Source organism: Mytilus edulis, chromosome 4, assembly GCF_963676685.1.
Source record: "Mytilus edulis chromosome 4, xbMytEdul2.2, whole genome shotgun sequence".
Lineage (NCBI taxonomy): Eukaryota > Metazoa > Mollusca > Bivalvia > Mytilida > Mytilidae > Mytilus > Mytilus edulis.
The window spans coordinates 48,277,399-48,300,091 of record NC_092347.1 but is presented as its reverse complement, the minus strand read 5'-3'; the positions used below and the strand labels follow the sequence as shown (position 1 = coordinate 48,300,091).

At 32.3% G+C, this 22,693-nt stretch overlaps 1 protein-coding gene across 1 annotated transcript in view; it reads right to left on the bottom strand.

The window, feature by feature from the left end:
• Positions 1-3,530: 3,530 nt before the first annotated feature.
• The window catches only part of LOC139519853 (alpha-2A adrenergic receptor-like), a 45,798-nt gene continuing 26,635 nt past the window's right edge, over positions 3,531-22,693 (bottom strand). The window contains exon 2 of the mRNA XM_071312130.1: positions 3,531-5,576. Within this exon, the coding sequence (XP_071168231.1) occupies positions 3,805-5,334 (1,530 nt within the window). The 5' untranslated portion in view covers positions 5,335-5,576 and the 3' untranslated portion in view covers positions 3,531-3,804. The remainder of the gene's footprint in view (positions 5,577-22,693) is intronic.

Below are 22,693 nucleotides of genomic sequence, written 5' to 3'. Positions count from 1 at the left end.
GATGTGTTGACAAAAAAATGACTTCCGATTCCTTCGTTTGATGTGTTTGAGCTCTCGATTTTAGTCATTTGATTAAGGACTTCTATCCGTACTTGGCACAACTTTTTGGAATTTTGAATCATTAATGCTCTGCAATTTTAAATTAATTTGCTTTCTTATTATTTTGATCTGAGCGTCACTTATGAGTCTTTAGTAGTCGAAACGCGCGTCAGGCGTATTAAATTAAAAGTTAGTACCTTTGATAACTATTAGCATGTCGACATGTGCTATTGTATTGTTTATTAATGTATTTCTGTCCTGAATGGTCTTCTATTTATTTGTACTATAGTCCTGTCATGTATTGTTTTCATTTAAGTGTTATATTTAACATTGCCATAAAAGCGCATACAAAATAATTCACCGCAAAGATAATAGTCTTCTGTAAAATTAATTTAAACCAATATGTTTAATGTATTAGTAGCCCTTAAAAGAGGGACGAAAGATACCAAAGGGACAGTCAAACTCATAAATCTAAAACAAACTGACAACGCCATGGCTAAAAATGAAAAAGACAAACAAACAACAGCACACACGACACAACATAGAAAACTAAAGAATAAACAACACGAACCCCACCAAAAAACTAGGGGTGATCTCATGTGCTCCGGAAGGGTAAAATTGGTACAAATAAGTATAACGGGATCACACAAAATAAGTTCATTATTGTATAACTTATGTTTTTAGCCAGACATTTTGTTTCTGTAATGATTCTGTCTTTCACACTGAAGTGAATGTTTTGTACAGCTGGTGGACTGAAATGTTACCATTTCTGGTGTTTTCACAGTATTGGGTTATACGTTTTTTCATCTAAGTAACAGGCAATTTTAGTTGGTGCTTTATTTCTTGGAACATGAAGTTTTGTTTCTCTGTGAGATTTTAAATTCGAAAACTTAGTATAGTTTTTTTTAAATGCCCTGTAGAGAGTGTTATAAATACCCGAACCATAATCATAGGAACTAACTGGATCTTTGCTATTATGATTACACAATGTAAGGCATGTATCAAGTCAGGACTATTCTGCATACGTTCATTAATATAACCAAATTTCCAGTAAATGATGGAAACGTTTGGTTTGTGTGAGTAAATAAAAAAAGAGATTGCTTATCCGTAACCCATAGCTGTTTTTAATTTATAGTTCAATATGGTCCGAGACCTCAATTATTTCGTAGTGCATTTCTTTTAGAACATAAATGAAAATAAAAAAAACCTGCGCTTTCTCAATGAAATTTTTACAGTGTGTTGTACTACTTTTGGACAAATTATAGGAAACTTCATCGGCTCTAACTTAAAATATGGACAATTTCATGTTAAGGGCGTCTTGAAATCTTTTGACAGCTCCCGTAGTACTAATTTTTCACCTTTTTCAGTTGGACCTTTCCTTAAAAATTCGGGACCCAAATTATTTTACAGTGTAATTTCACCCCCCCCCCCCTTCTTGCAATTTCAGGCATTAAACATGGAGAAATAAATTTGGAAGGGGTATAAAAATTAATGGCAAGTAACCTACTGTCAACACTAGGGACTATATTTGTCGAAAATCAGGGGACGACAATTGTGGTCTCGGACCTAATAAGTTAAGAGATTCATAGTTTATCATTTATACGTCTTGATATTTGTACAACGATACTCAATGATAAATACATAATTCCTCGGATCTAGAAAAAATACCTTAATCAAAGCCCATTATTTTGGCAAATGAAGTCTTATATTTTACACTATATTATGGCCATTTGTCGCTAAACAGAACGCATCAACTGACAAAACATTGTCACTATATCAAGAGTAGCTGCATTTACGTTCGAATTATTACTCAATTGATTTTTTTCGTACAATTTCAAGACTAAAAGTTTGATTCGATGGCGTGGAAAGCAGTCATGCGTTTGAATTTCTTTATGTTTCCTAACAAACAAAAACCCACATATGCCAATTCATATATTTGCTGAACGAATTATGTAGAGTTAGTCTACTTTAGAATAAATAAAAAAAAACCTCTATATATCAAAAGAAGAAGAGAAAAAAGCAACATACATAGTTCCCTTGCATAGAACGTGCCAATCATTGAAGAGTTCCTTTTGTATATTAGATAGGATTTTATCACTAGTTTGTCTCCTCGTAAAATTAAACTACCTTCATCGAGTATTCATATATAATACGGTTAAAGAAATTAAAACAAAAAATGCATTTTGTTAGTTGAAACAGATTCAATGATGCTATACAAAGTCGTTAGTTTTCCCATATTTAATAACAGTTTAGACTGAAAATCTTTCTTCAGCTTGTGATTGACACCTTTTTGATATAATCTGTTAATATTCGACTAGCAGGAGAGAATTTTCTTTATTAATCTATAATGTTCTCCCTCAAAATGTTGAGTTCATTCAATAAAAATCAACTTTTTTATCAGATGTTATCGCAAACAGTCTTAACATGACAAGAAAGAAGTCAAAGTATGTGCGACTGTTCCCTTCGACGATCGCTTAACCAATAAATATTAAATTCTAAAAAAAAATACTCTTTTTTTTACATCAAGCGTCAAACATTTAGTTTATATTTATAAATACAATTTTGAGAGTTCTGACACAGAGGGTGAATAATCTTCTATAATTGAAGGATCGCTAGAAACTTAAAGAAGAAGAGGGTCGACACAGACTACTCGAATTAGGGTTTTCAGTAGAGTTGTACATTATAAACTTTCAATTGCGACAAAACGTGTAAGACCGGAAATCTCTTTCCAAAGATTCTTTTAGTTGAAAATCGGCATTGTCCGGAATTAGAGAAGTAATCTAATTTGAAGTCCCACATTTCTGACGTAACTGTACATAAATAAAGTAAAGCAGACATCCCAACAATGCATAAGTCTTTCTACCGATATACAGAATCTAAGTGGTCATATTTTTACATTCAAGTCAACATGGGCGTTCATTATATTCTACACCATAAAGCAAAAGTATTTTTTCTTCAAGTTTTTAGCGATCACATCACTGATTGGTGAATTCACTTATTCATGCAATACTGATAAAAGCGACTGTCTTACAAGTGAGAGGTTTAGCGCTATAAACCAGGTTCAATCCACCATTTTCTACTTTTCAAAATGCCTGTACCAAGTCAGGAATATGACAGTTGTTGTCCATTCGTTTTTTATGTGTTTTATCATTTGATTTTGCCATATGATAAGGGACTTTCCGATTAAATTTACCTCGGAGGTCAGTATTTTTGTGATTTTACTTTTTAGTTGTTTGAATAAATGTATTGACTTGACGTGTTAATCACATCTTTACATGACATTAATCTTTTAATTTTGGATCCCCTTAGTTCATTCACCTCATCACAGATTTCTGTACTTATGCATCCTTGGCTTTTAAATATTTAAATTGAACGTTCTTGATATAGGTTAATCTATAAAAGCGCTTCGGACGCTTAGGCGTATGTATTTTTCTTATTCATTACGTCTGTGTACCTTGAAATCAAGATACCAATTAGATCCAAATCAAAAATCAGAAGTATGGTTTAATAAACATCACAGTGACATGGTTTTATCAAAGTAAGACACATTCAATTCAACAGTGCATACAAATTAATAGCAGTTCACGGTTTCCAATAAAACCATTAGGAACTGACATTGTAATGAAACAGGCGGAACAAAGTTTGATTGTAATTGATCAGTCAAGAAATGTACATAACATATCGACATTTGCTTACCATAATTTATATTTCCGAAAACAAGATTGATATTTCCGAACTGATTCACAATACAACTTATTTGTAATTTTACCTTTTAAACAGAGCTTTTCTGAAAATTATTTTACGAAAAGCTTTCCTAAAGTCTTGGTTAAATATAGTATAGATAATTGGATTCAACGCAGAGTTACAATATCCTGCCCAAAAAGCTATAGTAAATATAATTTCCGGTATACAAAAATCACACAGGGATGTCACAATATATATAGTGAAAAAGGGAAACCAACATAATATGAATGCAGCCATAACTAACCCGAGAACAATTGTAGCTCGTCTTTCTCGAGCTTTAGCCAATTTCCGCTTTTGCTTTTCAATGCTATATAAATCTGGAATTTCGCTGATGGAGTTTTTGACAACTGGAGTATTATGTGTCTCTATTGTGCTGTCTTTTCTTTTTTCCTGCGACTCATCTTCATCATAGGCACTTGATGATGAGATAAAACTATCTTCTGTACTAGCAATAGTTTTAGTATTATTGGTTATTACCTTCACTATTTTTACAGACGTAGGGGTTTGTAAAAGTTGTTTCTGTTCCATTACTACCTCGTGACCACAAATGTCTGTTTGTTGAGGAATTCCAGTAACGGGAACAATTAAAAGATCAGATCGTTTCTGTGTGCTTTTAGTTTTATTAAGTAATGAGGTTCTTTCTTCAGCAACCCCAACACTTACACTTGATGTGTTGTTTGTAAGCTGCAACTGTTTGCGATATACAGGCCACGTGCTCTCGTCTTCTGAAGGAACAGATCTTCTTTCAGATTCTTCGCAATTTAGAGTATTTTCTTTTGAAGGCGTGCCTTTTGATTTTGACTTATCAATTCGTTTTGCATTCTGCTCTTCCTTTCTTGCAGTTTTATTCCTACGCCCTCTTCGAGCTCTTTGCTTTGCAGCTTGGTAAATTTTAAAGTAAACAAAGACCATAATCACTGCTGGAATATAAAACGAACCCATACTTGATGATATAACATATCCTATTTCAGAACTGAGTAAGCACAGCGGATATTCAGAGACTGGAAGTGGATTTTTCCAACCTATCAATGGCGGTACACATACTATTGCCGACAAGACCCAAACGGCGGATATCATTAACGCTGCTCTCTTTGGTGTTCTTTGTCTGGAATATTGAAGGGCGCGTGTAATAGACCAGTACCTATCTAAGCTTATTAGGCATATACTTAGAATGGAAGCAGTACATAACAACACATCAATAGCCTTCCACAGATCACACCAAATAGGTCCAAAATACCAATACCGCATGAGTTCATTTGCCAGAGAAAACGGCATGATTACCAAGCCAAGTGATAAATCAGCAACTGCTAATGATGCTATAAACCAGTTCTGAATAGTCTTCAGTTGTCTATCTGTTGCAATGGCTACAACAACAAGCAAGTTTCCAAAAAAGATTATTATCATAAATATGCTAACAAGTATAGCAATCAAGATTGTATGTGGTAAAGAATAACCAGGTGGAATATTAGCAGAGAATGGATTCTGAGGTGAGTCTATAGATAAGTTAGCTGTAGCTTCAGAGATACCAACCATTTCTCCCATCAAACTCATTGTAAGGCAATCGGGTCAAGCGTAACGATGTCAGAATAGATCTGCGTCATTCTTAGCCGGTTAATTCACTCTATGTCAACTTTCACTTGATCTTGTAGAAATACAACTCGGGAATAATTCATTTAGGCTGTATATTAGATATCGGTCTGACGGATTTCTGTTATCAATTACTTCGTTTGCTGAATCATTATCAAAGTGTTTTTTCCATAATCTAAAAACGATTCTTTCATTCTACAAGAAATCTGAAATGATATTAAATAAATCACAGTAAATGCATTAACCAAAAAGGATTATTTAAATGATAATGTTTTTAAAAATCGATTTGAACCTTTTAATTTTTTTTTCATTTTAATATAATCAAAACAGTATGAAGTAAAATACATAATATGCATATACAGGACATGACAAAAAGTGGAGAACCACATCAGTTTCACCAATATCAAAAATGGAAATTTCCATGAATGATATTATTGAAACTTCGCAATGGACAATTACTGAGGGTTTTTTCAGTATTATTGTTAGAACATGTGAGTGTTTAAAAAATGTTAGTTTTTTTGTGTGCATTAAATTTGAAGGAATTTACATGTTAATAATTATCTTCTATGCTCGTCAATGTTGAATAATACAAAGTTTATACACGTAGGTTGTATGCATGTGTGTGAGTGAGTGTAATAGTCATATCATTTTTCATTGGTTTATTTTGTTACTTTGCTTGTTCAGGTGTACGTATATACTATGCATCTATCAGCATAGTCATAGATAGTTATCAAAGGTATCTGGATTATAATTCAATACGCCAGAAGCGCGTTTCGTCTACATAAGACTCATCAGTGACGCTCAAATCAAAATAACTGTAAAGCCAAACAAGTACAAAGTTGAAGAGCATTGAGGACCCAAAATTCCCAAAAGTAGTGCCAAATACGGCTACATAGACACCGTCAATAGAAGATGAATGCATGTGTTCATACATCTAGTTTAACCAGCTTAAAATGCTAATTTTTTAGTAAAAGTACAGCCTTTCTTGAAATACAATAGATAAAAAAAACGTTGACATTATCGGATTTAAGATGTTTTGTTTCTTGCCTGTAACAAATGTCGGAATGACTGTTAAAAGCTGTAAGAGAGTTTGATATTTATCATGGCCTTTTTAATCATATTGATAAATTGTACTTAATTTAATAGGTTTCCCACAAAGATTCATGGTAATTTACTGCTTTAAAGGAGATTGGATTTAAGGTTTAAGTATAGATGAACATCCATATACATGGATTTCATTAACAACAGAGGAGTGTGATCATAAACAAAAAGATGTTTATAGAGATTAACCTCGCTTGTTATTCGGAAATGGATATTACTTTTTTAGTGTTTTGAACGCAAATTTATTATAACATGGACAGAAACTGTTGATGCTTCAACATAAATGAAGCATGACCAAGGAGAGACCCCATCAATAGTCTATCATCCAATCAGAAAACTGTGTAACCTTAATTATAGCCTGATATATCCGCGGGACATCACGATGGAAGTTGCAAAAGAATCGCCACTCCCAGAAATACAGGCATCTATATCTTAGAAAAAGTGAGAACAATAAAAAGTAAAATACCAAAAATACCAAACACCAACGGAAATTCATAGCGGAAAGTCATTTATAATTATTGTAGAAAACTGTATTAACTAACTAAAACAAGATTTAGAGGTGGAACATCGTGTTCTGAGATGGAAGAAGCAAAATAATTGCCTTCTCATAACTACAAGGATCCATATCCTAGAAGTTGAATTCTAAGGAAGGCCTAACGTGAAGAGAGTGGTAGTACATAATTTTAGTATAAGTGTTATATCTTAGAAATTCGGGGATTATAAATATTAAAAGTATGCTACACAGCCCTCTGTATTCAGCTTTGAAATAGTAGTGCATATGACCTTTTCATTCTATGATATCATTTTTTACAAAACTGCATTGTAAAAATGGGGTTTCTATGGGAAATTGCATTTTCTATATTTACAGAAGTGCAACCCATAAATATGGACAATAAAAAAAAATTGAATAAAATACACCAAACACCAAGGAATGTTCAAAACAGAAACTCCTCTACAATTATTATAGATATATTATTGTCCTGTGTTTTAGAAATAAAAGGGTGCTTTATATATATGAAATTTCGTAGTATTAACTTTTTTCGGTAGTGTAATTTCAATTAGATTGAAAGCCCAAAACAATGAAATCAATATGTCTAGATAATGGAATGATGCAAAAGTGGCCCTTAACTATACTGTGCAGAAAACTGTAAATTATGCATCCTAAATAGTTGTCAACCTAGAATACAAAATAATGAACATGTCAAATACACTTGGTTCAACCGCTTTTGTGACAGGAAGGATTCATATTAGTGTTCTGAACTGACAGATTTTTGATTAGATAAAGTTGAAGCATAAAACAATTAAAATGTTAGTGAAATGATTCTCACCTAAAGCAATATATGATGCAGCACATTAAGTTTCTGGTTTTAATACAAAACATCAACTGAAAAAATGTCAAAAGCGAATTTTAAACTTCTAAGCAATAGAGTTAACAGATTTTGACAGCAGTTTAAAAATAACCACTAGTCTGTACATTGTGGGAACAATACACCTGATCGTGTATTCATATATCAGAGCTAATGGCTCATGTGTACCTACATACTTTAATTCCAAACCGCAACAGTTTAAACAAATGTGATATTATTATGGTTTCAAGCATTTATCGAAAAAAAAAGAAAAAAACACCAAGGGTTATATTATATTGTAGATCCTGTTCTACATGTGTCATCCGTCGTGTTATTCATGCACGTACACATTCAGGGCTGTCAAATTCGAAAAAAATAGTATGGGACAGTTGGAACATATCCGTCTTCATTTGTGAATTTGCCAGTTGTAAGTTCAAACATATAAGGGCAAAATTAAAGCTTATCAAATAACAGTTTTGACAAATTAAAGTCTGCAAGTAAGCAACGATTTCTTATTTTGCAAGGGAACTGATACAGTTGTTAATCTAGGACGAATAGAATCTGAAATTTTATTATTTATTTGAACAAATAGTATACTAGTCAAATAAAGAAAAGATAATTGTCCATTGATACTGCACTCGTTCTATTTGATCAGTCTCAATGCATTGACTGTATATTTTCTATGTCATATACAGTCACTAACCCGATATCCCCTTTTCTCATAAATATTTAAATAAAAGAGATGGAGCTATACTTAATATTCATGGCAACCTTTTAAACCTGTACTTGTTTCCAATGTATACAAGAAAACGAAGAACAACTCAAACGTATTTCTTTTACAATTGTTGAAAAAACATATTTCACTTGTTATTTTTTTCTCTTAAAAACCTATAAATCATTATGTGTTTTGCTTATTGTTGATATTTTAGTCAATACTCAAACGAATTCATTCACCATCGATTGGTTTCAACAGGTAATGTACATTCTTTTGTTTTCTATATTTCTCCAGCAGGTGTGAGGCCTTGGTAAAGATTATCCCCCCTCCTAATATTTTAATGAAGAAATGATTAACAACAATAAATAATTGTTACAATTGAAAATGTTTTTTTTTCTAGATTGCAGTATAAAGACAATAATACTGTATTTGCTTGACATATCAACGATATAAGGATTCGGCCGGAAACGGTGGAAAACTCGACAGAGCCTCAAATTTCCCCGTTGTTTCTAAGCCTCCCCCTTATGTCGTTGATATGGCAAATCAAAACACTATTATTGTCTATATATAATGAAATTGGACTTACTGTAGCAAGGTAAATGATAGCTCAACTGGTCTAATACTTACAAAGTGTTATTTTCGTATCAGAACCATTGATTTAAGGCAAATACGCGGGTGTTGTTGGTTTTTTTTGCAATATTTGTGATTTGAAAATTCGCATTTTCACCCAAACAAGAACTTAAACATTGTCTGTCATCTTTTCCCACACAATAAATTGTTCAATAACCCGATATTTCCTCACTTTCAAGTTCGGTTAGTTTCTTTTAATCATATTTGCAAATAATTTTTTCAGCAGATATTCAACAATTTTTCATATAAGTTATATTTTATGAACAATTAGAGTATAAACTTTTATTGACTATAGTATATTTTAAAAATGTTTTTCATATATGAAACCCATGAGAAAGCTTTTTGTAAAACAAGAAGAAAACATTTGAATTTTTAATTTTCTAATTAATTTTTTTAATTGATGCCGATATTTATATTTCCTGCTAAGTATTTCGATCAAAACGCAGATTCGAACTCATCTCTGAACATATTCAAGCATTGTAACTATTTTCCAGGAAATATAAATTAAATTAACTGCAATAAATGCATGAACTGATCAATTCGACACCTGCCTTCATCGAATTACTTGAAACAACAGCTTTAAGATTAGTGAATAGTTAGATTTAGCGATTCCCTTAGGGAAATTGACTGAATATCTATTTATTTGAGCAGAATATTACATGACAGATGAGTACCATTAATTACCTTACAACAACCGGAAAATTAGATAAATTAGATAAAGTATTTGAAAAATAGAAACACTTGGTGTATGTTTGTCTGGTAAAATAACAAACTATTTTATTTACTTCAATAATAGATAGACTGTTACATATAATCGATTTGAAATACACTTCGTATATTTCTAATGCTTCAAAAAAAATTACTGTTATACAAAAGGCATACGCTATACGTGTTAGCAAATACCACGGCTTAGAGTTCACACGATTTATCATTGTGCATATTGCCTATGCAATGGATAAATGTGAACAAAATTCATCTGATATAAAAATAAAATACCCGAAAAATACACAATTATTTACAAATCAAGATCAAGAACATTTAAAAAGAGTACTTCGTATAATTATAGAACAAATTACATGACAACACGCTTAGTAAAATGATTTTATCGTACATTCTTCATAGTATCATTCGTTAATCAACTGAATGTAACTATAAAGAAAGATTTAGTACGGAAAATACTTGTTTACCAGCACCACATGTTAGTTTGCCTGCCCAAAGTAAAACAATCGTCAGAATGTGTCTTAACTGTTATTCGTCAGTCTTTATAACGTGGTATTTGCGATACAGATCATATTTAATCTCTTTTATTTCTTAACTCGACGAAATAATGAGCGAGCTTTCTATATTGGCAAATACATTATTGGTCGAAAATCAAAAAATTGACTGTTCCTATTTGTTTCATGAACTATTTCAGTTTTTCATCTTTATCCTTATTTATAAATATATTATACACTTTAGAATCCAATATTAATGACGTATTACAATCCTTATTAAAAATTGTATTGATTTCTAGTTCAAATTATTCAAATTAGAATTTGGTTTTCATAAATATGATTCTTCATCAACTACAGCTATATCACAAGAGACAACATGTTCAACTAAATTAATTCCAATAATTTAATTTCAAACGCCAAGTGTTAACTTGATTCAATTAGACTGTTTCTATCTAAATGTTTGAAATATCGAGTTATAGAAGAGGAAACTTGCTTTGTCATCAATAGACTCTTAAATTGACATGAAAAAATCTTTGTAAGTTACAGCTCACAGATATTTTGCAGCCAAGATAACCTCAATGTTATTAGATTTAAAAAAAAATTAAAATGAGATGAAAACAGATGGCTTTACTTCAATTAGTTCATTATAAGAACACTGTTTCATACAATATATAGTATTGATATCTAACTTGATATTCGGATGCGTCTAGTGTGTGTTAGAAAAAAAAATGTTCTTACAACCTCACTTTTAAAAATCTTGACTTAAATGAGAGCCGTGTGTCTAACTTTCTGAACGTCCCCTCCATCTTTAGTTTACCAACACACAATTGAGATAAGCAAACTCAAATGGAAACGTGGATTGACTAGTTTGGTACGTGTGATAATTTTCTGACACACATCAATTCGCTAATTTCTAGTTAAACTTACGATTTTTTTAACCCAGGTACACTTAGTACATCACTGAACATTGAGTGTTAAGGAGGAAGCTTTCGTGAGCTACATGGTAGTATTGGTCGATACAAAGGTATATTGTGTAGGACTCAAATCTGTGGTAGGTTCCAGATCTGATTCCTATGTTTAATATGACATTTAGCATTTCCAAATGGATACTTTTTGAGTTTTCGGATTTCACGTTTCAAATCTATGGCAGATTATCTGCAAATGAAGGATCAGTCAGTACATATCTGATCAATAATTTTAGAACGGATCAAACAAATGGAAATGTCCAAACAAAGATAACGGAACTGTTGCTTTTAAGAAAATGCAAGTATATGAAAAACGGATAAGAGTTACGACAACGGGATCATATCCATAATCAGTTGTGAGATGAACTTTGAATAATAAATTGTCAAACAGATCGAGATGACACCCATACATTTTTCTTACTTAGTAAGTGATATACACTAGTAACCCCTTTAGAAGTGAAATGATGTGCTCCGGGAAAATAGGCATATCCAACTCTGTGCATGGTACCTAGTTAACCAAGCTCCTTAACAATCTCGAAACAGTGAAACGTTATAAGTAATACTAGTATAAGTTAGAGGCTTTTTCCTTCAGTAATTGCTATAGAACCTCTTGTAATTTTATAATAATATATTGAATGGTGTACATAATGTTGAGCATAATCATATATATATATATATATATAGACAATAACTGTTTAGTGTCTTTAAATATCAGCTGTATCTGTGCGAGGCTAAGAACCAGGTGTAATGCGAGCTTTAGCTGTACATTGTTTGTGCTTTCAAAGACAGAAAACCCTCATTTTTTGCATTTATATTCGATTGGAAATCCCTTGATGCACGCGTTGTAATATTAAATCACACATTCAGCTGAAGACGGGTTAGCAAGAAAAGAATCTCGAATGGTCAACAATAATACATCGCGCAAAGAGAATAATTATCTATTCTAACATGACAACTAATTTCAACAGTGAAAACAAATAACAAAACATTGTCCAATTTGAAACAAAAGTGTACGAGTTGTCTTTCGCTTCAGAACTGAATTTGACATTCACTTAACGTGCTGAAATTCACATGGTTAAGCTGAAATTGACATGGTTGATTTTGTGTTACACATGTACACATTCAAGTTTTGAAATTGATGGTTGGCGTCGTAGAAAATCCTGATGTTCAAAGAATATGTAACGTCATAGTTGTCGTTGAGTACATAATTAAGGGAGATAAATCGTATTACACTTAGTATATATATATAGAAGTACGGAACGTCATGATTACACAATAGAAAATGCATAGTTTCAATTCAATCGTGATTTAAATTTCAGAACAAAATGTTTTTCCTTTACTTCCCGTGTAATGTCACAGCCCATATTCATTTCATAAAATTGAATATTTCAAACAACATGACATATATAACAAGAATAAACTTTCAGTTAAGAATTTATATTTTTTATTCATTGGTGTGCATAAGAGTGTACCGGAGTACGAAACATCATTTCTGTTTCGTATAATCTTGGAATTATATATTGAAAGTATAACAGTCCCAGGTATATTGAGTGTGTTACTTTTTATGACTATGACAATATTCCTATGTTGGTTGAATTATTCTTTTAAAGCAGTCACCATCTCAAACAAATAACACATGACAAAACATTAAACTCTTACTTCTATATTACAATTTGGTAATAGCCTCAAGTTCGATTAACAACCTACTCACGATTAATATATATGATTTTTCGTATTACATGTAGAATAATATGTCCTCGTGGTCATTGTCAGTGAAGAATCTTTAATTAACCCAATCAGATCTTTTGTAAACATGTCCGGTTTATTTTCCACACATTTATCATAAGTAATGATTTTATTGAATTATGCCATCAACAGTAAACGGTAGGATTTCCTTTGTTATCAGATAGTCAGTTCATCACTATAAGAAGCAAGATTAGCTTTGATAATTTTGATGACCCCTATAATTTTGTGAAATAGGGAATCGCTTGTTTGTAATCTTTTGGTAGACTAATAAAATTGAGAACGAAAGTGGGGAATGTGTCAAAGAGACAACAACCCCACAAAAGACCCAAAAAAAAAACCCACCAAAGGCCACCAATAGGTCTTCAACACAGCGAAAAATTCACGCACCCAAAGGCGTACTTTAGCTAGCCCCTAAATACAAATGTGTACTAGTTTAGTAAAAATGGTGGCTTTAGTAAACTCCAAAACATAAAAATGAACTAAAATTAAAAAATAATATAAGACTAACAAATGCCACAGGCTCCTGATTGGACACTGGAGCAAAATGCAGAAGAGTAGAACATGTTTTGTGAGATCTCAATCCTTTCCCTATAACTCTAGCCAATGTAGAAAAACACAAAGCAATACGTAAAGTAAACATCAGTTTAAAAGACATCCAAGTCCGATGTCAAAACAGGTAACTAACAAACTCTACTAGCAGTAACTGGCATGCCAGCTCCAGACCTCAATTTAACTGATTGAAATATTATGCCTCCATCATATGAAAATAAGCTCAATCCTTTCCGTTAGGGGTTAAGTAACAAGTCATCATCAATTATAGGGGAAGAATTTAACCCCGTAGAATGATTTCGTATTGCTGTAAAGTTGTAAGCAATATCAGTAAACTCTATCATTGAAGAATCATGGTCATTATATTTTCAAATGGATTGATACTGTTGAATCAATATTTAACAACACTGTTCTAGGATATATTTTCATGAATCAAATTGGCTTTTGTGATAAAAATTATCTCGATCGAATATTGAGTGATCAGTTTATTACCTCATGGTTTGGCAATTGATGAAATTCATCTCGTGGACAATTTCAGGGGACATTTAAAAAAAACTGATCAGACTATCTGAACAGAATAGGGGTTGGATAACTAGATTAAATACAAGGAACTTACGTATTCCAATGGAGACAATATACCTAGACCAGAGAGAATATGTACTTTACGTCATAAATTTCATGTTTTATTTGTACGTCAACATGATTCTATTGTTTATTACTGATGAGTCCTATGTAGGCGAAACGCGCGTCTGGCGTATAAAATTATAATCCTGGTACTTTTGATAACTATTATTATAGAAACCAATACTTACCTAGATATTATACTATTAATCCGCAATATGTTAAAATGGAAGGAATATTGTCCGTATGTCATATGGAAGTCTACAAACGACTTTCGTTTTTTATTAAGAAAATTGCTTGTTTATTCTAAAATATTTACAAATTATTTCTATGTGATTTTAAAATAGTACTGCATGCTCATTTCGTCATTCGATTGTTTACGTATTATACTTTGACCTCATTTTACACATTTATGTGTGTGAGCGTTATTAATAAATCTTGAAATCTTGAATCATGCCAACAACTGGTTTTAGAATAAATTGTTTATTTCCTATGCAAAGACCATTTTAATACCAAAAATATGACATCTGTCATGACCTGACAACACCATTTGATAAGTCTGTTTAAGAAGTTTTGTTAAATTGTTGTGCTTTGTAAAGAATACTAACATAAAAGAATGGGTGTGAAATACCTGAACGTATAAGTTGTCTGCATGTTGATTCATATTTACGATTGAATGATGTCCTTATATCGATGAAAATATTGACTAGTTTGTAATATCGAAAACCTTGGTGAATAATTTTGCAGTAATACATAGATTTCTTTCGTTTAAATCAAATGCGTTGTCTAATACATGAGTGAATCGAGGAAGTTGTAATATATAAACACCATAAGATGATGGCAAAGGAACGCTACTATATAAAAATGAATAATTAGCAATCGGCAATAAAAATCATCTCTCTTACCATACATTTTGTTATTAAGCTTCCCGTTAAAGATATGTAAATCAAGATCATGGAAAGGGTAGAAATCATTGTTCAGTTCAGTAGGATAAATCTCTTCTATGATCATACTGAATTTGTCATTATTGAGAGCCAATATATCATCCTAATATCTAAAAGTGTTATTAAATGTTTGTATAAAACGTTGTTTTGATGGGTATTTGCTGAATTGAGTCATAAATTGTAACTCATAACAATCCAGAAACAGGTCCACAATAAGTGGTACACATTTAATCCGCATTGAAATTCCGATAATTTGACAATATACCGAATCTCTAAAGCGAACAAAAATATTATGAAGTAAAAATTAAAGGGCAGTTTTAGTATCAAAGCAGGTCTATTTGACATAATACTTTAAATTGTTGTTACTTGAAAATCACTGAAAAGAGTTTGAACATATATATTCGCAGTCTGACTTTTTAAATGCCCATTTAATTAGGTGTGGGATTTTTTTTCTTAATAAGAATATGAGACAAAGTGGTATATAAGGTAGAAAAATCAAACGGATTCAAAATCGTTAATATAAACGTTCAATTATCATGTACTTCCAACGAATGTTTGACACTACAAAAAATGTTAATTCTACTATTTTCAAAGGCCTTATTTAAACAATTTCAAATATACCAATTGTGCAAGTAAATATAATAGACTGTTTAATAGTGGAACAATTGCTTGAAGGCAAAATAAATCTATATTTTTTGTGCAGCTTCTGATGACAGAACATAGTTGGAACTTTTATTGCATTTGGTTCTGATTGTAAAGACGTAACTAACAGTTTATGTTTATTGCAGATGACATTTTCCGAAAATGGTGTCAGTTAGAATGTTGGTGAATTCGTAATTTCCTTTTGCAGAACCTAAATATAAAATTTACGTCTAACAATAATGCTATTATTTATCAGTCTTATCAGTCTAGCATTGCCTCATTTTCTCTACACAATAGCCAATAAGATTACTGATTCTGACAGTATTATTTCACTAGTACTCTTAGTTTCTTATAATTGAAGGATCTGATTGTGGAGGAAATAACAGAAATTTCATCTAAGATAACTTTATGTCATTTTATCACAATGAAATATTAAACGGGTTGCATCAGCCTTAGATTTAACAAGAGTTCACACGCTGAAATGTCTCGCCTTCTTAATTTATCATTGATATTATGTTGATAGTCATAAATATAAAGCTTTATTACAACTGTCACATAAACATAAGGTAGCACTCCACAGTTAGAAAATAAAATAAAAAATGAGCCACAAAATGTTTTATCATCTCCTATTCCTGAATTTCTAATACATTAACCTAACTGTTTGTGTTGTACATGTGCATATGTATGTAATCAGTATATTCCATAGATTTGATTTTCAAAAGTTAAAAGAGTGAAAATAAATTCCTTTTATGTGTATCCATGGCAACATTCTGCATTTATTTACCATAAAATATTGCAAAAAGGGGGATGGACATGTCACATATCCCCCCAAAATTTGGATCAAACTAGAATTTCAATGCCTTTGAGTAATACCTTTTTAGAAACTGTTTTCATAAATCTTCCTAATGATCAAATAAAAAATGGGTGTCTTTCGCCTCATTTTTTCGTAAAATCCAATCACAAAGTTCGTGCGATAAAAAGTTGGTAAAAAACATTACAATAATTGCCGGACCAATGTATGGTAGGGACATGCAAATACGGACTGTCATACAGAAAACAGCCTATATTACATACATTACATACTCTTGATGTTCATATAAACCCAATACAAATGCTATTTTAATACTCAGCTATCCAAAAATGAATTATATTGCACACTAGCTCTCATATTTGAAAAATCCACAGGGGCCAAAATGCGAAACTACACACCTAACTGTGGAGTGCTACCTTAACATTAACAAAGAAAACTAAACATTTACAAATGAACAATGAAAATAAGGCCAAGGTCAGACGAACCATGCCAGGCAGGCATGTACAGCTACCAATTCTTCCATACAACAAATATACTTGCACAAAGGTGTCAGTATTCACCTCAAAAACCAACAAAACCTTTGAATAGACTTTTAAGAAGGGATATAGTTACGATACTGTTGTCAGGTCATTAAAAGATTGCATATTTTGGCGTTAATATTGATTCACTTATAGGGTCTTTGCATCGGAACTAAACACATTTATTCAAAAACCAGTTGTTAACATGACACGGGTTATGTTCTTCTCATATATGTCATGATGGTATGATACTAAACCCCTAACGGGAAGGATTGTGCCTGATGTTCATATGATGAAATCATAATCTTTCAGTCAGTTTAATTGAAGTCTGGAGCTAGCATGTCAGTTAACTGCTAGTAGTCTGTTGTTATTTATGTATTATTGTCATTTTGTTTTTTTTCTTTGGTTACATCTTCTGACATCAGACTCGGACTTCTCTTGAACTGAATTTTAATGTGCGTATTGTTATGCGTTTACTTTTCTACATTAGCTAGAGGTATAGGGGGAGGATAGAGATCTCACAAACATGTTTAACCCCGCCGCATTTTTGCGCCTGTCCCAAGTCAGGAGCCTCTGGCCTTTGTTAGTCTTGTATTATTTTAATTTTAGTTTCTTGTGTACAATTTGGATATTAGTATGGCATTCATTATCACTGAACTAGTATATATTTGTTTAGGGGCCAGTTGAAGGACGCCTCCGGGTGCGGGAATTTCTCGCTACATTGAAGACCTGTTGGTGACCTTCTGCTGTTGTTTTTTTCTATGGTCGGGTTGTTGTCTCTTTGGCAAATTCCCCATTTCCATTCTCAGTTTTATTGCTTATAGTTTAAGAAAAACAAACCAAAACACAAAAACTTAACACTGAGCAATGAACCGTGAAAATGAGGTCAAGGTCAAATAAAACTTGCACGACTGACATATAGATCATAAAATATTTCCATACACTAAATATAGTTGACCTATTGCATATAGTACAAGAAAAAAAACCAAAACTCATAAACATAACTTTGACCACTGAAAGATGAAAATGAGATCAAGGTCAGATGACACCTGTTAGCTTGATATGTACACCTTACAATCATTCCATACACCAAATATAGTAGACCTAGGCCTATTGCATACAGTATACGAAAAACAGCCCTAACCACAAAAAAAAAACTATGACCACTGAACCTTGAAAATGAGGTCAAGGTCAGATGACACCTGTCTGTGGGACATGTACATCTTACAGTCCTTCCATACACCTAATATACTAGACATATTGCTTATAGTATCTGAGATATGAAATTGACCACCAAAACTTAACCTTGTTCACTGTTCCATGAAATGAGGTCGAGGTCAAGTGAAAACTGTCTGACGGGCATGAGGACCTTGCAAGGTATGCACATACCAAATATACTTTTCCTATTACTATGACAGAAACTTCGTAAAAAAATAAAGCTTTTAAGAAGTTGGCTAACGCCGCCGCCGCCGGTTCACTATCCCTATGTCGAGCTTTCTGCGACAAAAGTCGCAGGCTTGACAAAAACCATATATGACTAAAAGTAAGATAGTTGCAGCTGTTACTCAAGACTTTGTAAAACGTCTCTATTGTATGAGCAGAAAGAAAGTTAGTGAAACAGGGTAATGTCATAGAAGAAACCAAAACTATGTTGATGAATATGTCAAGTCAACTTAACAAATAATATACAATGGTCTTGAAGTATAGATTAAAGGTATTATACCGTTAATGTTATTACTACCACTGGGTCGATGCCTCTGCTGGTGGACTGTTAGTCCCCGAGGGTATCACCAGCCCAGTAGCCAGTACTTCGGTACTGGCATGAAATTTTTTTGTGCTATTAAATTTGCTGTTACAAAATGTTAAAAAATATTATAAATTAAGGAATGTATCTCCCTCATGCAGCTTTGATTCCTTTCACGGATTTGACTATACTTTTTTGGAACTTTTGGATTATAGCTCTACATCTTTTATATAAGCTTTGGATTTAACATATTTTGGCCACGAGCATTACTGAAGAGACATTATTTGTCGAAATGCGCATCTAGTGCAGAAAAATTGGTACCGTTAATGTTATTACTACCACTGGGTTGATACCTCTGCTGGTGGACTGTTAGTCCCGAGTCTATCACCAGCACAGTAGCCAGTACTCCTGTACTGGCATGAAAATACGGATTTTTTTGTGTTATTAAATTTGCTGTTACAAAATGTTAAAAAATATTATAAATTAAGGAATGTATCTCCCTCATGCAAAGCTCTGATTCCTTTCACGGATTTGGCTATACTTTTTTGGAACTTTTGGATTATAGCTCTACATCTTTTATATAAGCTTTGGATTTTACATATTTTGGCCACGAGCATCACTGAAGAGACATTATTTGTCGAAATGCGCATCTGGTGCAGAAAAATTGGTACCGTTAATGTTATTACTACCACTGGGTCGATGCCTCTGCTGGTGGACTGTTAGTCCCCGAGGGTATCACCAGCCCAGTAGCCAGTACTCCGGTACTGGCATGAAAATACGGATTTTTTTGTGTTATTAAATTTGCTGTTACAAAATGTTAAAAAATATTATAAATTAAGGAATGTATCTCCCTCATGCAAAGCTCTGATTCCTTTCACGGATTTGGCTATACTTTTTTGGAACTTTTGGATTATAGCTCTACATCTTTTATATAAGCTTTGGATTTTACATATTTTGGCCACGAGCATCACTAAAGAGACATTATTTGTCGAAATGCGCATCTGGTGCAGAAAAATTGGTACCGTTAATGTTATTATTTAACCTATTTTGTTTGTTTGTTTTTTTTCACAAAAAAATGGAATTTTAAGCGACTGTCATACAAATGAGAAGTGTAGCTAGCTATAACTCCAGGTTTAACACAGTTTCTACATGCGAAACTGTCTTTACCAAGTCAGGAATATGACAGTTGTTTTCCATTCGTTTGATGTGTTTGAGGTCAAGATTTTGCCATTTGATTTGGACTTAACGTTTTACATTTATCTCTGATTTCGATTTTGTTCTAAAATAAAGCAAACTTGAGCGTTCTGTGCATTGTGTGAGAATCAGTTTTATTTAAGTGGTTTAACAGATCTGATTAAAGAATTATTGAAAAAATGGTTTCTTCAAATTTTCCACATTTACTTTTTTTCGTATAACCGATATGTTTATTATTCGTTATTCAGGTTTGATAGTTATAGTGTAAGCGTTAACTTGTCGTCTGTGAAAGGATATCAAAAGACAGAAAAAAAATATATTCAATAATTACAATTTGTCTTACTATGTCAGGCGGGTGATCATTTGTTATGATTTTTAACTTTTTTCTCTTGAACTGATGAATCATACTCGTATTTTCAAATTATGTCCTCGTCTGTTAATTGTATTTGGGACTTTGAAAATATATTTATTTTTCAAATGCTTAAACGTTAAGTTTAATTAGCCTTTATCTCAATTATCGTCAAACAATTCTTGTTTTTTGGTAAAGTTATAAAAAAAAGTCACACCCCTTTATGAAAACCATTGTGATACATATATTATTTATGATAATGTTTTTGTACCTGAAGTATGATTTTCACTTTTAAATGTTTTTGTTGCAGTTTAATATTTGTCTAGCCTGTACGGTTTATATAAGATATATAAAATAGAAGATGAGGTATGATCGCAAATGAGACAATTCTTCAAAGGAAACCAAATGACACAGAAATTAACAACTAAAGGTCATCGTGCTGTCTTCAACAATGAGCAAAGCCCATACCTCATAGTCAACGGTGAAATGCCCCCGAAATGAAAAATACAAACGAGAAAAATAACGTTCTAATTTATGAACAAATAATGAACGAATAACAAATATGTAACACAGAAACAAACGACAATCACTGATTTACAAGCTCCTGACAGGCACATAAAGAATTTTGGTGGGGGTAAACATGTTACCGGGATCCCAACCATCGTCATAACCTAGGACAGTAGTGTTACAGTACAACATAAGAACAATATATAAGAATAAGATGAAAAAGGCTTAACTCATCAGATGGATACAAATAGATATACACCTAACAAAAAAAAACAGTGGCAAGACTGGATGCTTGTACATCCCAACAACAAAAAGCTACTAAGTACGAATCTGAGAGTACTCGCAGTTACTGACAGCTAGTTGAAATCCAATAACAACTAGTTAAAATAGTCATGCATCTAAGACTAAAAGCCCAACTCCAACATTCAATGGATTTAGTGTAAAAACGTCATAAATAATAAGAGAAAACATTACCTTTTGCAATGCCTAGATACAGGTATATGAATATTTTATAACGTTCTCAGTTATGAATTGAAACTCCTAAAATATATAATCCACCTGATCTCAGGACATCTTTTGCAAAATATGTACTGTCAATTTAACTGCAAATATATCTTTAGTAAGCGTATGTAGATTTTAACATCTTGTATATTTTTAACTCGAGTTTTATTGGGTTTTTTTTTTTTGCAATTCGGTGTTCCGTTGTTCCGTTGTTTTCCTCTTATAGTTGACATGTCACCCTCGGTTTAAGTTTGTAGCCCGAATTTGTTTTTCTGTAATCTATTTATTATTTTTAATCAGCGATATACTACTTTTGCCTTCATTAATCGAATTTCGTAATACTTGCAATTTGAAATTTTCTGGTAATTCAAAGTAGAAAACGTATAGACCAATGTAAACTAGATGTGAACAGTCAAAGTATTGATGTTAAAAATCAAAGATGTTTTTTAACTTAAGTATAGATTGGTTACAACAAATAGAGTAATAAGTAAGATACCGACATCAGCATCCGCACCGAACACTACAACAACAACCAAGTCCGACAACACCAACACTGTTAATACCAATAGTCTTATTTTTAAACAGTTATACATTTACACTGATGCTTTTGACAAATAAATCCTAACCAATAAAACGCTGAGACGCAACAATTACTTTAAGATGGTAAAGTAATTTCGAAATGCTCTAGTAGCTTATGAGATATTTTAGGCATTAAAATTGGTCCGGATGTTTTTGTTTGTTTAACATTTAGATTGCTGTATTTTTAGCAGCACCAGGAAATACATTTCTTTTTTGTTGGGGATTTTATTTAGTCTGATTGTCGCATCAAATATACATAATCATTGTCCATCTCGTTTGTGTTGTTTTATGTTGTTTTCATAAAGCTTTGATGCGTAGAACAATGTAATTTAGCTGGCAAATAAATGTCAATCAAGTTCTGAGATTTCTGTTTTCGTTTTTGTCTGTTGCCATTACAAGAAGGTCTTTAGAAAATTACAGTTATTTACATATGGTTTACGACACTGTCAGTGAGTTTTATTGGCACGGTAAGAAATCGTTCGTTCTAACAGATCGTAATCTGTCATGGAGGGAATAATATATGTCATACTTATCACATTACTAACTTCTGAAATGATTAGTTGTGAAAATGTTTCCCTCGTTTATAGGCTTGAAATTGGTTATCTGTAAATTCCTAAATTACTTGATAATGAAAGCAACAAACAAGT